At 45.6% G+C, this 13243-nt stretch overlaps 2 protein-coding genes across 2 annotated transcripts in view; one reads left to right on the top strand and one right to left on the bottom strand.

Annotated features, from left to right (window-relative positions):
* LOC124647474 (receptor-like protein EIX2) overlaps positions 1–1783 on the top strand; it is a 13857-nt gene extending 12074 nt beyond the window's left edge. Inside the window, exons 2-4 of the mRNA XM_047187414.1 lie at positions 27–435; positions 801–1624; positions 1727–1783. Coding sequence (XP_047043370.1) covers positions 27–435; positions 801–1624; positions 1727–1783 — 1290 coding nt within the window. The remainder of the gene's footprint in view (positions 1–26; positions 436–800; positions 1625–1726) is intronic.
* Positions 1784–3221: 1438 nt separating this feature from the next.
* Positions 3222–5426, bottom strand: LOC124708867. Its single transcript, XM_047240506.1, has 3 exons — positions 5330–5426; positions 3572–4901; positions 3222–3484 (listed from the first exon to the last, which is right to left on the bottom strand). Exons 2-3 carry the CDS (start codon positions 4886–4888, stop codon positions 3428–3430), a joined length of 1374 nt encoding a protein of 457 aa, XP_047096462.1. The 5' UTR covers positions 4889–4901; positions 5330–5426; the 3' UTR covers positions 3222–3427.
* Positions 5427–13243: the final 7817 nt, after the last annotated feature.

The raw sequence follows: 13243 nt of genomic DNA, 5'->3' as shown, positions 1-13243 counted from the left end.
CTTCAACAATCGGGGCACTTACAAAGCTCCGCTTGTTGCACCTGAGAAACACCAAGCTGACAGGCTGCATCCCGCTGGAGATTGGCAACATGACAGAATTGTTGACCATGGACTTGTCACAGAACTATTTGCAAGGGCAGATACCAGATACAGTATCTCGTTTGGTGAAACTAAGAATCTTGGAACTGTCAAAGAATCAGCTCGGAGGCCACATTATCCCTGAGCTTGGGAATAGCAGCATCATATCATATATCAACATTGCACGCAACAGCTTCTCTGGGGCGTTCCCGCCATCCATCTGCATGGGAGGGGCACTGACCGTAGTCAATGCTGAATACAACAGATTTACAAGCCTTGACGATCTGACCTTTCAAAACTGCACGACCCTGGAGCATGTTGAATTCACCGAAAACAACATTGTTGCAGACCTAAGAGGCTGTTTTGGCAAGTCTTTGGAAAACCTTCGGTCGTTGATTCTCGGTAAAAACCAACTGCATGGCACGCTTCTGACAGATCAGGGAGAGGTATTTCTTTGTAACTCTACTTATCTAGAACTCCTGGTCCTATCGAGCAATAACTTACATGGACATCTGTCCAAGTGTTTATGGGACTTACCGTATTTGCAATTCGTGGATCTCTCCAGCAACTCATTCAGTGGTGTTGTTCCATTCTCAGCAACACCTAAACTTGTTCTCAAGTCTCTACACCTAGCAAATAACAATTTCAGAGGAACCTTTCCTTCGGTTCTTAAGAAAAGCAAGAGGCTTGTCACCTTAGACATGGGGGCAATAACTTCTCAGGTGCAATACCTTCTTGGATAAGTAAGAGCTTGCCCAGACTAAGATTTCTTCTACTCTCATCAAACATGTTTGATGGCATCATACCACCGCAGATATTACAATTTCGCCAACTCCAGCTGTTGGACTTGTCAAAAAACAAGCTAACTGGACCCATCCCAAACGATTTTGCAAACTTCACTGGCATGACGCAAGAACAAGTTGGAAACATGACATACCGCTTCCTGCAAGCAGAGAAGCTCCAAATAGTTTGGAAGAATGGGGGTTATGTTTACACCAGCACGATAGCATTCATGGCAGGTATCGACTTATCCTGCAACCTTCTTTCACAAGAGATCCCAAAAGGGCTCACAACACTTCTTGGAGTCAGATACCTAAATTTGTCAAGAAACCATCTATCAGGTGGTATTCCGAGAGACATTGGCAATCTGGCATTGCTAGAATCGCTGGACCTTTCACAGAACCAACTCTCGGGGGAAATTCCTCCAAGTATTGCAGATCTGAAGGACCTGGGCACTCTGAACCTCTCGAGCAACGGTTTATCTGGGAGGATACCAACAGGAAGCCAGCTGCAGACATTCTTAGATCCTTCAATATACAGCAATAATCATGGGCTATGCGGTTCTCCATTGCAGGACTGTGTAAATCCATCAGCATCAAAGCAGAATGAAACAGACCAAGATGAAGATAGGGAGACATTGTTGCTGTATTGCTTTGTGGCTGCTGGGGTTATCTTTGGATTCTGGCTATACTGGAGCATGCTCTTATTTTGCAATAAGCCATGGATATGTGAGTTCTATCAACAAATCGACAACATACAAGATAAGGTAATTACCAAGATTGCTGCATACCGCACATGCGGCCTTGAATGAGAAAGTGCAGCACCACCTTCTTAATTCAACCATTGACTGTATATTTTCCTTGACCAGATTGCTATTTCTAAGTCATCTGATCAATTCGTAGTTCTAACTAAGCCATGGTTCTAACTGCACCTAGTTGCACAATGTTATGCAACTGCCCAGTTGCACATTTCTTAGCCTAAAGTTTTACACTTTTTAAAGAATGTGCAACTACCGATTACCATTGGATCAAGATCGTAACACTCTCTCGGTCGAAATAGATTTAACAAACCGTCAGCGGATACTCCCCTTCCTTTATTTTCTGTAGAAAATTTGTAACTTGTCTGTAATATTTCCCTTTATTTTTGGTAGAGAACCTACAGTGAATAAATTCTGACTTCAGTGTTTTTTTTTTGTAATATGTTGACATGCATGGGTTCATAAAGGTTTTGTGCTGCTGAAACCTACAAGGTGGAAGGTCGCATGTAACTTTAGTTTTTTAAATAAGGAAACTTCATATCTGGCCTGTGGTGGTGCACAGATTTATTTTTTTAAGTCAAGGTGAGAGAAAAAAAACAGCTTCATTTCTTAGCTGCGACATAGGGAAGGTCAGGGAAAATCTACAGAAGAGGGGGTGATCTTCAGCCTAGATCTAAATGACGTGCGCTATTTTCCCCAAATCTTGACTACATTTTCATTTGCAGATTGGGCACTACTATAGTGCCTCGCAAAATTTAAACTTACTGTTGATGATAGATCGATGAACACTAGAAAACTCAAGGGAACTGAAACTCACCTGAAGCTCATACAGGAGGACATGGAAAGAGGGGTAGGGGATGTGCTATGGATCTCCCTTATGGCTTGGTCGGCGACGAGCACAAACGCAGTGCCGCCGCCTACAACGCTGCCAATGGAGGAGCTGAAACGCCGACGCGTGTGCCGGCATGACGGGAATTTTGCTTGGGAAGTTTAGCTGTCTATCCAAGAGAGATTTGGTCTTATTTAGCCTAGGAACTCCCGTGCATGCCATCCTCCTGCGCTGGAACTTCAGTGCTCTTCCTACTATACTCGTAATCGTGTTATTGTTATCAAATTCAAGGCTCCTGTAGATGGACAGGGGCGGAGAGAGGGCGAGGGAGAAAAAGAGAAGAAGAAACAGAGAAGCCGTCATCTGTAGCAAAAATTGTAGAACATGGACTTGTGGACAACTGGGAATGAGAGATAACACATCCCTCAAACCTAAAAAGAGATACAGATTGGCGTCCACGGCGGACTATCATATCTCATCCCTCAAACCTAAAAAGAGATACAGATTGGCGTCCACAGCGGACAATCATATCTGAACTGCACAAATGTGCAGCCAGAACGTGTCAGTTCTGTGATGTGTTTCCTATTATTCTGAACTGATCCATTTCATTCTTCTCTTTCTCTGTAACCTAGCAGCTGAATTTGAATTGAGAACAACAAAGAGCAAGCTGAAACAGGAACTGAACAGCAAAAGCACGTTGGACTGTGGAAGCATGCATCTAAAACATGATGAGGACAACTCTGTTAGATACGCAGTTTTTGGCACCTAGGCTGAAAAGATGCAACTCACTAGCAATTCAGCATCATGAGTTAATGTTTAATGAGTACATCTACTGAAGGTCACAGCACTGTGGAAGCATAGTTTACCAGTTAACGACAGAGCACAATAATGAAGCATTTTTCTGTGTGCGTTCCAGAGCAAGAGACTGAAATATCATCACGAGAGTAGATACACTGTAGTGGTAAACACGTGGATGGGCGCAGTCAGAAATTTCTTCCGTCATGCACTTGAAGCAGATGAAGATATAGGGAGACTGGGACCTGCAAAGCAAAGACTCTTTCAGGCAAAGCATTAAAAAAATAGAAACAAAGAACCAACTCCAGCCGATCGGTGCAAATTATGCTTACTCTTGCGCGTGCTCTGGCACCCCACTGCATGTAAACCTCAGATTCGTTGTCACGCCAGATGTGACCACTGCTCCAGAAAAGACGGTGGCAGCAAGTGACAATGTGGTGGACAAGGCTATATGGCCTCGGTATAGGCCAGCTGAACTTTAGAAAGTTCCCATCGCACACCACTGACCGGGTACCTTTTGCCAGATCGTATTGGAGCAGTTGACCATCGCTACCCGAAGTAGTAAGGATGGTGATGGAGTTCCCCTGGACGCACGGTAGGTTCTTGGAGTTGACAGTCATGTTCCTAGGGCCAATGAAGAGGGCGTTGTCACCGATGCTCATCAATGGTAGTGCAGAGGCTCCGAGCAGGAGGTCAGCAAGCCGAAGAACCACAAGCCTGGAGTGTTTGTCTGCATAACCAACTAGAATAAGCTCAGAATTGCACACCACCAGGTAAGGCTTAGTCATCTGCTCGGTTGGGCATGTGGCAACCTTTTGCGGCGGTGTCGACGACCAAAAGGAAGGGCTGGATCCGTCCGGTGGATCGATGCGCATGATCGAGGGGTTACGTTTCCACTCCCTCACCACGTAGAAGCTGCCATGGAACGGGACTGCTGTCCACATGCCACCCATTTCCCAGCTTGCGAGAGTCCATTGCCGGTCACCGGTGGATGCATATGCCACGTGCCCAACGTTGCTGATCGCGAGCATGACTGTGACAGTGTGATCCGCGCGGACAGAGACAGCCGCAAAGATATTGAAGAAGCCACACCTTAATTGGGCAGTATTCTGGCCTTTGTTGAAGCGCAACTTGATCAGGTGTTGGATGAGGGAGGATAGGGGAGGGAACTCGGCCACATCACCAGTGAAGGGGTGAAGGAGGCGCATGGCAGAGTCCTTTTCGTGCTCCAGCAGTAGGAGGCCCTCGGGGCAGTCAAGCACGGAATGGTTCTTGAAGCAAGGGAGGTGGACACGAACAAAGGCACCAGTGGAGACGTTGAAGAAGCGGACGTAGCCACCCAAAGCAGGGTGGCCAGGCTGCAGCCCGCTGCCCTCCGGGAGCATCATCCATTGGCGTGGGTGGAAGCGCGGGTCAACCACCCCATGGCCGTGTGGGCAGGGAGTGGAGTCACGCCAGCCTACGCACACCGCTCGGAACCTGACGTAGTCCAACAAGTCGCTTGCGATAACCCTGTCCGCAATCAGATTGAGCAGATCAGCATGCAGAGAAGACCAGGACAGTTGTTGACTGCCGCCCCCATTGTGACGTTGCGAAGAGGCACCTTGCAGCACCTGGTTGGTGGATGTTCCTGCTCCCATAGTGGGCATCCCCGGATGAACCCTATGAGTTGAGTTGAGAGTTAGACAGTAATAACTATAAAGTTCAATTGTTCGAATTTGCAGAGCCAGGTTTTCAAATATTGGGTGTACAGGGTTCCTTAAGACATCCAATAGAAAATGCAAGATCGAGGACAGCAAACATCACACGTCACAAATAGTTTACGCAAAATACAATGCCACGAAGTTTGCAAATGATGGATGTTCCTACATTTCTACATCGGGAGATGATGGTTGTTTCTACATTTCATTGATTCACATGATCACAATTGTTCACTCTCTAACTTGCAATCTCTGTCTAGGCGTTCCAATTTCACATAATCAAATTTCACATTTGCACACTCCCTACTAGTGTGTAGCGATACTAGTAGCACTGATAGCGTAACGCCCGAACACAACTGAACATGAGAGCAAGCAGCAAACAAGTAGTACCTCTCTGATCTCTGCCGATTGCGCTCTCCGGTCCCACTCCCCTAGCTTCCTCCCCAGCTCCCGGACCGGACCGGTGTACCTGGTGGGTATTCGCCGTCGGCGGCCGATCCCAGCCAGCGTGTGGCGCACTCGCGCCGTTGCTTCTCGTCCTCCCCGTACCGTAGTTGCGTCGCAGCGGCGTGGAGTGACGGAAGGAGAAGGGCGAGTCGGCGACCTAGAACGTCCGATTGGGGAATGAGAGGGGCAGCATCCGGATACAGTCCATTGCTGGATGAATGGGCTTTGGATTAGGCCAAACGGGCCTTTAGAACAGCGAGCCAGGAATGGAGACGCTCCGCTCCGCGAACCTTTGGGCTCATTTCAGATACCACTCGGAATTAGAGTATATCTGTTTTGTACTTCTGTTTTCTTTTTTCTGAAATAACCACATATTTTATTGGACAATTCTGTTTACATAGATCATACATATGGTCACCACACGAGACAAATATGCGTCTGTAGAAGGGTTTTGGGGGAAGCCTCACGCATATAATGATGTGGGTTTCCGGTGTTTATATAATAGGCCAGAGGCCTAGGGTTTGGGTACAATTACAATATAGTCCTACTGTAACCCCCCCCCCCCCCGCAGTCCCAGCGGGAGGTTCTCGGAAGTTGCGACTGGACCGAAAGTCGAGGAAGAGCTGACTCGGCAATCCCTTCGTCATGACATCCGCAAACTGGTGGGAGGACGGAACTTATAGAACACGGACCTCTCCCAAGGACACTTTCTCGCGGAAGAAGTGGATGTTTATCTCGATGTGCTTGGTACGTTTATGTTGCACTGGATTCGAGGACATGTAGATGGCGGGGATGTTGTCACAGTAGACAACCGTGGCGGAGCTCATGGGGCGATGAAGTTCCTGGAGCAACTGGCGGAGCCAACAGCACTCGGCAACGGCGTGGGCGACGGCACGGTACTCAACCTCTGCAGAGGAACGGGACACGGTGGTCTGTCGCTTGGAGGACCAAGAGATGAGACTATCACCGAAGTAGACGCAGTAACCGAAGGTGGAGCGGCGCGAGTCCGAACAGCCGGCCTAGTCGGCGTCGGAGTAGGCCACAAGGGCGGTCGACGAGGAGGCGTGGAGCTGGAGGCCGAACTCCAGTGTACCCCGAACATACCGCAGAACACGTTTCACGAGAGCAAAGTGAGACGTGCACGAAGCATGCATGTGAAGGCAGGCCTGCTGAACAACGTAGGAGATGTCGGGGCGCGTTAGTGTGAGGTACTGAAGGCCGCCCACGATGCTCCTATAGTCGGTGGCGTCGGGGAGGAGCTCGCCGTCGGAAGCGGAGAGCTTCGAGGACGTGTCGACCGGTGTAGGCGAGGGGTGACTGTCAGACATGCCAGCCCGTTGTAGAATATCCAGAGCATACTATCGTTGTGACAGAAAGAGACCAGCAGGGGACCGACTGACCTTCATACCTAGGAAGTAGTGGAGGTCCCCGAGATCAGTCATGGCAAACTCGCTATGAAGACGCACAAGGAGCCCCTCAAGAAAGCTCGTCGACGAGGCGGTGACGATGATGTCTTTTCAGCAAGTACGCCGTGTTGGCCTCAGAGTGGAGGACAAACAGAGACGTGTCCGTGGCGGAGGCAACAAATCCCAGAGTGGCGATGTAGGAGGCGAACCGGTGGTACCAGGTGCGAGGGGCCTGCTTCAGGCCATACAGGGACTTGTGGAGGCGACAGACGTGGTCAGGGCAAGAGGCATCAACAAACCCAGAGGGCTGCTAACAGTAGACCACCTCTTCCAGGAAGCCATGCAGGAACGCGTTCTTCACATCAAGCTGCCGTATGGGCCAAGAGTTGGAGACAGCAATGTGCAGAACGAGACAGATCGTAGCAGGCTTGACAACAGGGCTGAAAGTCTCCTTGTAGTCGATGCCAGGGCGCTGGGAGTACCCACGAACAACCCATCGCGTCTTGTTGCGCGTGAAGGTGCCATACGAGTGGAACTTCTGACGAAAGATCCACTTGTTGGTGACGACGTTGGCACGCAGAGGGCGAGGAACGAGTGACCTAGTGTTGTTGTCGACGAGAGCCTGGTACTCAGCGGACATGGAAGCACGCCACAGAGGATCATGCATCGCCTGGCGGAAGGTAGTGGGGACGATGTCGGTGACGGAGTCCACGGCGGAGAGGTTGAGCATGTCCACGGGACACACTTGGCGTCCGGAGCGCGTACGCCGAAGGTCGGAGGCCCCACTCGAGGAGGCCGTCGGGTGTAATATCCTAGGTCTAGAGGCTACAAAATGAGAGAACACCAAAGTGTGCATTGCATTCATGCATAGAAAATCCGGAGAATTTTCGCGCTTTCAAATAAAACTTACCACTGTAACTGAAGTTTCACTTGACTTGCTGGAATTGAAGTAGATCATCAAGTCAAGCGCTATAAACTTCACTGTGATCTTTGCTAAAATCTTGTTTTGGGTAGAGGTGATTTGATCTATGGATTAGATCAAATGGGATTAGCTTTACTATCACAACACCTTTAGTGAGGATTAAATACCAGATCCTATAAAGGATCATAACATGGTATTCCTTACAACAACACATTCTTTAAGAATCAAACCCCAACTTATTAACACTTAAAAGTTATCAACTACCTTTGTGTGTAATTTAATTCAATTCTAAACTTATTAGCAAATAAGTTAAACCATAGGGTCCAAAGTGCATAAAAGCCACACATTCTTATTTAAATCATAGCTTATTAAATATATGGAATATCATAAAACTAAATCTATTTACATTACGAATTATAGTTCAAACTATTTGAATAAAACTAACTATGAGTATTTTGAAACTCATATGGTCATGCCTTGGTGAAATCAAACCCAACTATCTAAAATTTAGGAATAACCTTCAACCTTGACCTTTTGACCAATATTATAATATAAATCCAATCAAATATGATATAGTGACTCATCCACAATAGAAAATCATCCACAAGATATTTAGTAACAAATATCACTTGGCTATCAAAAAATAAATCATATGAGAGGATAATGATCATGCCACATAGGATGAAAATATCTACATGACTTCATCCCAAGATTTGCCACCTCATGCTCAAAGGATTGCTATGGATGAGGGCATGATAACCAAGCACCTTACTCATCAAACCAAAACAAGAGTCACCCACCTATGTGTCATGATACTAGAGCTTGTCCAAGCCTATAAAAGGAGCCACACCCTTCATCCATTTGATCATCTTGTAGCATGATTGTCAACACCCGGATTTTTAAGTCCAGATGCCTATTATGCCATTCATCGCAATCCTAGGAATATTGTTTTTGCGAGACATAATAGATTGATATCACAACACATCATTCAATTACAACACATAATCATCTTACAACAAAGGATCACATGATCCAGTCTTAATACAACATAGGGGATCTAAGGATCCAATTACAAAACACATAGCGGAAGCGAAGTAGCGGTCGTGGTCCATCTGTTCCACAGGCAACTATTGATGTCAGGAGTGGTCCTAGTTGTCGTAGACGTCCCGCTGTCCTTCATCCTGGTACTGGGGCTCTTCTTCATAGTCTGGCATTTGAATAGCTAGGGACACAACCATGAGTACTTTAAAGTACTCGCAAACTAATACTAATGTAAGCACCAACAATTATATCTAAGGGGTTCTATGCTTCTAGGGTTATTTGCATAAAGCTAGTTTTATTTCGTAAGCATTTATAATCAAAGACTCCTTATTTGCCTGACTTAGCTCAAGTGGGAACATTAGTGTCATTCCCACAACTCAGTTGTGATTCAAAGTCAAAGTCACCTTTCAACATCAAGTCACAAGTCACCATTCATATTTTGTAAAAGTTCTGATGATGGAACAGTATGGCCTTTTCAACTGTCCATGACCGCGGACGCGGCTATTCGAATAGGTTTACACTCTGCAGAGGTTGTACACTTGTGCCACAATAATTTCAATAGTACGTCAGGGGTAAGCGGCCTCGATTTATCGCACTCGGTGCGCGAACTACCAATCCTAACCTTTCATTTACATACCCTAGTATAGGCACCTCTCCCCATGAGCTTGGCCTCCCGGTGAAAACAAACCGTCAACCCGGGAACTGCACAGGGCTTGGGTAGGACATTCATCTCATTTCACGTCATTTCACATTCAAGGGAGGCAGCCTCGGCATAACCCCTATGACGCTTGTTCAGAGGGAACCCATACTAAAATACATAAGTTTCCAGTTAAGCCTTACCCAGATTCAGGTATTGTGGGGATACTTAAGAATTGGAATGGTATCACATCCAAACCCAACCATCAGTTTTTGGTAAATTTCACCAAGTCATTCACAAGTCATAATCACCTTCAAAATCTTTCAATATAATGACTCATCATTCCAAGGTTTTCAAAGTCACTGGTTGATACGTCTCCAACGTATCGATAATTTCTTGTGTTCCATGCCACATTATTGATGTTATCTACATGTTTTATGCACACTTTATATCATATTCGTGCATTTTCTGGAACTAACCTATTAACAAGATGCCGAAGTGCCGATTGCTTGTTTTCTCGCTGTTTTTGGTTTCGAAATCCTAGTAAAGAAATATTCTCGGAATTGGACGAAATAAAAGCCCAGAGGCCTATTTTCTCACGAAGCTTCCAGAAGACCGAAGACGAGACGAAGAGGGGCCACAGGGTGGCCAAACCCTAGGGCGGCGCGGCCCCACCCCTGGCCGCGCCGGCCTATGGTTTGGGCCCCCCGTGCCGCCTCTTGACTTGCCCTTCCGCCTACAAATAGCCTCCGTGACGAAACCCCCAGTACCGAGAGCCACGATACGGAAAACCTTACTGAGACGCCGTCGCCGCCGATCCCATCTCGGGGGATCCCGGAGATCGCCTCCGGCACCCTGCCGGAGAGGGGAATCATCTCCCGGAGGACTCTACACCGCCATGGTCGCCTCCGGAGTGATGAGTGAGTAGTCTACCCCTGGACTATGGGTCCATAGCAGTAGCTAGATGGTTGTCTTCTCCCCATTGTGCTATCATTGTCGGATCTTGTGAGCTGCCTATCATGATCAAGATCATCTATATGTAATTCTATATGTTGCGTTTGTTGGGATCCGATGAATAGAGAATACTTGTTATGTTGATTATCAAAGTTATGCTTATGTGTTGTTTATGATCTTGCATGCTCTCCGTTATTAGTAGATGCTCCGGCCAAGTAGATGCTTTTAACTCCAAGAGGGAGTACTTATGCTCGATAGTGGGTTCATGCCCGCATTGACACCGGGACGGTGACGTGAAAGTTCTAAGGTTGTGTTGTCTTGTTGCCACTAGGGATAAAACATTGATGCTATGTCTAAGGATGTAGTTGTTGATTACATTACGCACCATACTTAATGCAATTGTCCGTTGTTTTGCAACTTAATACTGGAGGGGTTCGGATGATAACCTGAAGGTGGACTTTTTAGGCATAGATGCAGTTGGATGGCGGTCTATGTACTTTGTCGTAATGCCCAATTAAATCTCACTATACTCATCATGATATGTATGTGCATTGTCATGCTCTCTTTATTTGTCAATTGCCCAACTGTAATTTGTTCACCCAACATGCTGTTCGTCTTATGGGAGAGACACCTCTAGTGAACTGTGGACCCCGGTCCAATTCTCTTTACTTAAATACAATCTACTGCAATACTTGTTTCTACTGTTTTCTCTCGCAAACAATCATCTTCCACACAATACGGTTAATCCTTTGTTACAGCAAGCCGGTGAGATTGACAACCTCATCTGTTTCGTTGGGGCAAAGTAGCTTGGTTGTGTTGTGCGGGTTCCACGTTGGCGCCGGAATCTCCGGTGTTGCGCCGCACTACATCCCGCCGCCATCAACCTTCAACGTGCTTCTTGGCTCCTCCTGGTTCGATAAACCTTGGTTTCTTTACGAGGGAAAACTTGCTGCTTGTGCGCATCATACCTTCCTCTTGGGGTTGCCCAACGAACGTGTGAAATACACGCCATCAAGCTCTTTTTCCGGCGCCGTTGCCGGGGAGATCAAGACACGCTGCAAGGGAGTCTCCACTTCTCAATCTCTTTACTTTGTTTTTGTCTTGCTTTATTTTATTTACTACTTTGTTTGCTGCACTAAATCAAAATACAAAAAAAATTAGTTGCTAGTTTTACTTTATTTGCTATCTTGTTTGCTATATCAAAAACACAAAAAAATTAGTTTACCCGCATTCACTTTACTTATTTCATCATGTTTCCTTTTAATTTTACTACAAAGAACATACCGGTAGGACGTGGGTCTATAGTTGGGAGAAATAATATAGAAGAATTCTTCAACCATGTTAGTACCATTGAAAATTTTGAAGATAGACACTTGATAGATCTTGCGCCTACTTATGAAATTGCTGCTGCGCATTTAGTTCGCTTGTTGGAAACTAAATTTGTTAATCTTAATCCTATAATCCAACACATGTTTTTCACGCTTGGTGATATGGAAGAAGGGGAAAAGAAAGATTTTGTTTTAGAAACCCTTCTTAGAGAATTTGGTGGTCTAGCAAGAGAAGCTAGAAAGGTGTTTGCTAAATTCAATATGCTTGGTTCTCCTACTAATTTTGCTAGTCTCCTTGAAAAGATGGATATGGATAGAATAAGATACACTAATAATATTGATGATGGAGAGGAGATCAAAGCACCAATACCATGCAAGCTCCTAGCTATGAATGATGCACTAGAAAATAATTATGCTTGGCTTGTTCCGGAAAATTTGTTTGATGAGAGTAGCACACCTAAGACTAATGAAAAGGGAGATGCTAAAACTTATGTATCTAATATAATATGCCTAGTTGAGAAAACTCCACACCTCGCTGAGAATGCACCACCCTTCGATAATACTTGATACACACTTTATGCGCCTAGCTGAAAGGCGTTAAAGAAAAGCGCTTATGGGAGACAACCCATGTTTTTACCTACAGTACTTTGTTTTTATTTTGTGTCTTGGAAGTTGTTTACTACTGTAGCAACCTCTCCTTATCTTAGTTTTGAGTTTTGTTGTGCCAAGTTAAGCCGTTGATAGAAAAGTAAGTACTAGATTTGGATTACTGCGCAGTTCCAGATTTCTTTGCTGTCACGAATCTGAGCCCACTGCCCTGCAGGAAGCTCAGAAAATTATGCCAATTTACGTGCATGATCCTCAGATATGTACGCAACTTTCATTCAATTTGAGCATTTTCATTTGAGCAAGTCTGGTGCCATTTTAAAATTCGTCAATACGAACTGTTCTGTTTTGACAGATTCTGCCTTTTATTTCGCATTGCCTCTTTCGCTATGTTGGATGAATTTCTTTGATCCACTAATGTCCAGTAGCATTATGCAATGTCCAGAAGTGTTAAGAATGAGTGTGTCACCTCTGAATATGTCAATTTATATTGTGCACTAACCCTCTAATGAGTTGTTTCGAGTTTGGTGTGGAGGAAGTTTTCAAGGATCAAGAGAGGAGTATGATGCAACATGATCAAGGAGAGTGAAAGCTCTAAGCTTGGGGATGCACCCGGTGGTTCACCCCTGCATATATCAAGAAGACTCAAGCGTCTAAGCTTGGGGATGCCCAAGGCATCCCCTTCTTCATCAACAAATTATCAGGTTCCTCCCCCGAAACTACATTTTTATTCGGCCACATCTTATGTGCTTTTTCTTGGAGCGTCGTTTTGTTTTTGTTTTTGTTTTGTTTGAATAAAATGGATCCTAGCATTCACTTTATGGGAGAGATACACACTCCGCTGTAGCATATGGACAAATATGTCCTTGGTTTCTACTCATAGTATTCATGGCGAAGTTTCTCCTTCGTTAAATTGTTATATGGTTGGAATTGGAAAATGATACATGTAGTAATTGCTATAAA

Source organism: Lolium rigidum, chromosome 4, assembly GCF_022539505.1.
Source record: "Lolium rigidum isolate FL_2022 chromosome 4, APGP_CSIRO_Lrig_0.1, whole genome shotgun sequence".
NCBI lineage: Eukaryota > Viridiplantae > Streptophyta > Magnoliopsida > Poales > Poaceae > Lolium > Lolium rigidum.
The sequence above is the reverse complement of the archived record's forward strand: the minus strand, read 5'-3'. Positions and strand labels throughout refer to the sequence as shown.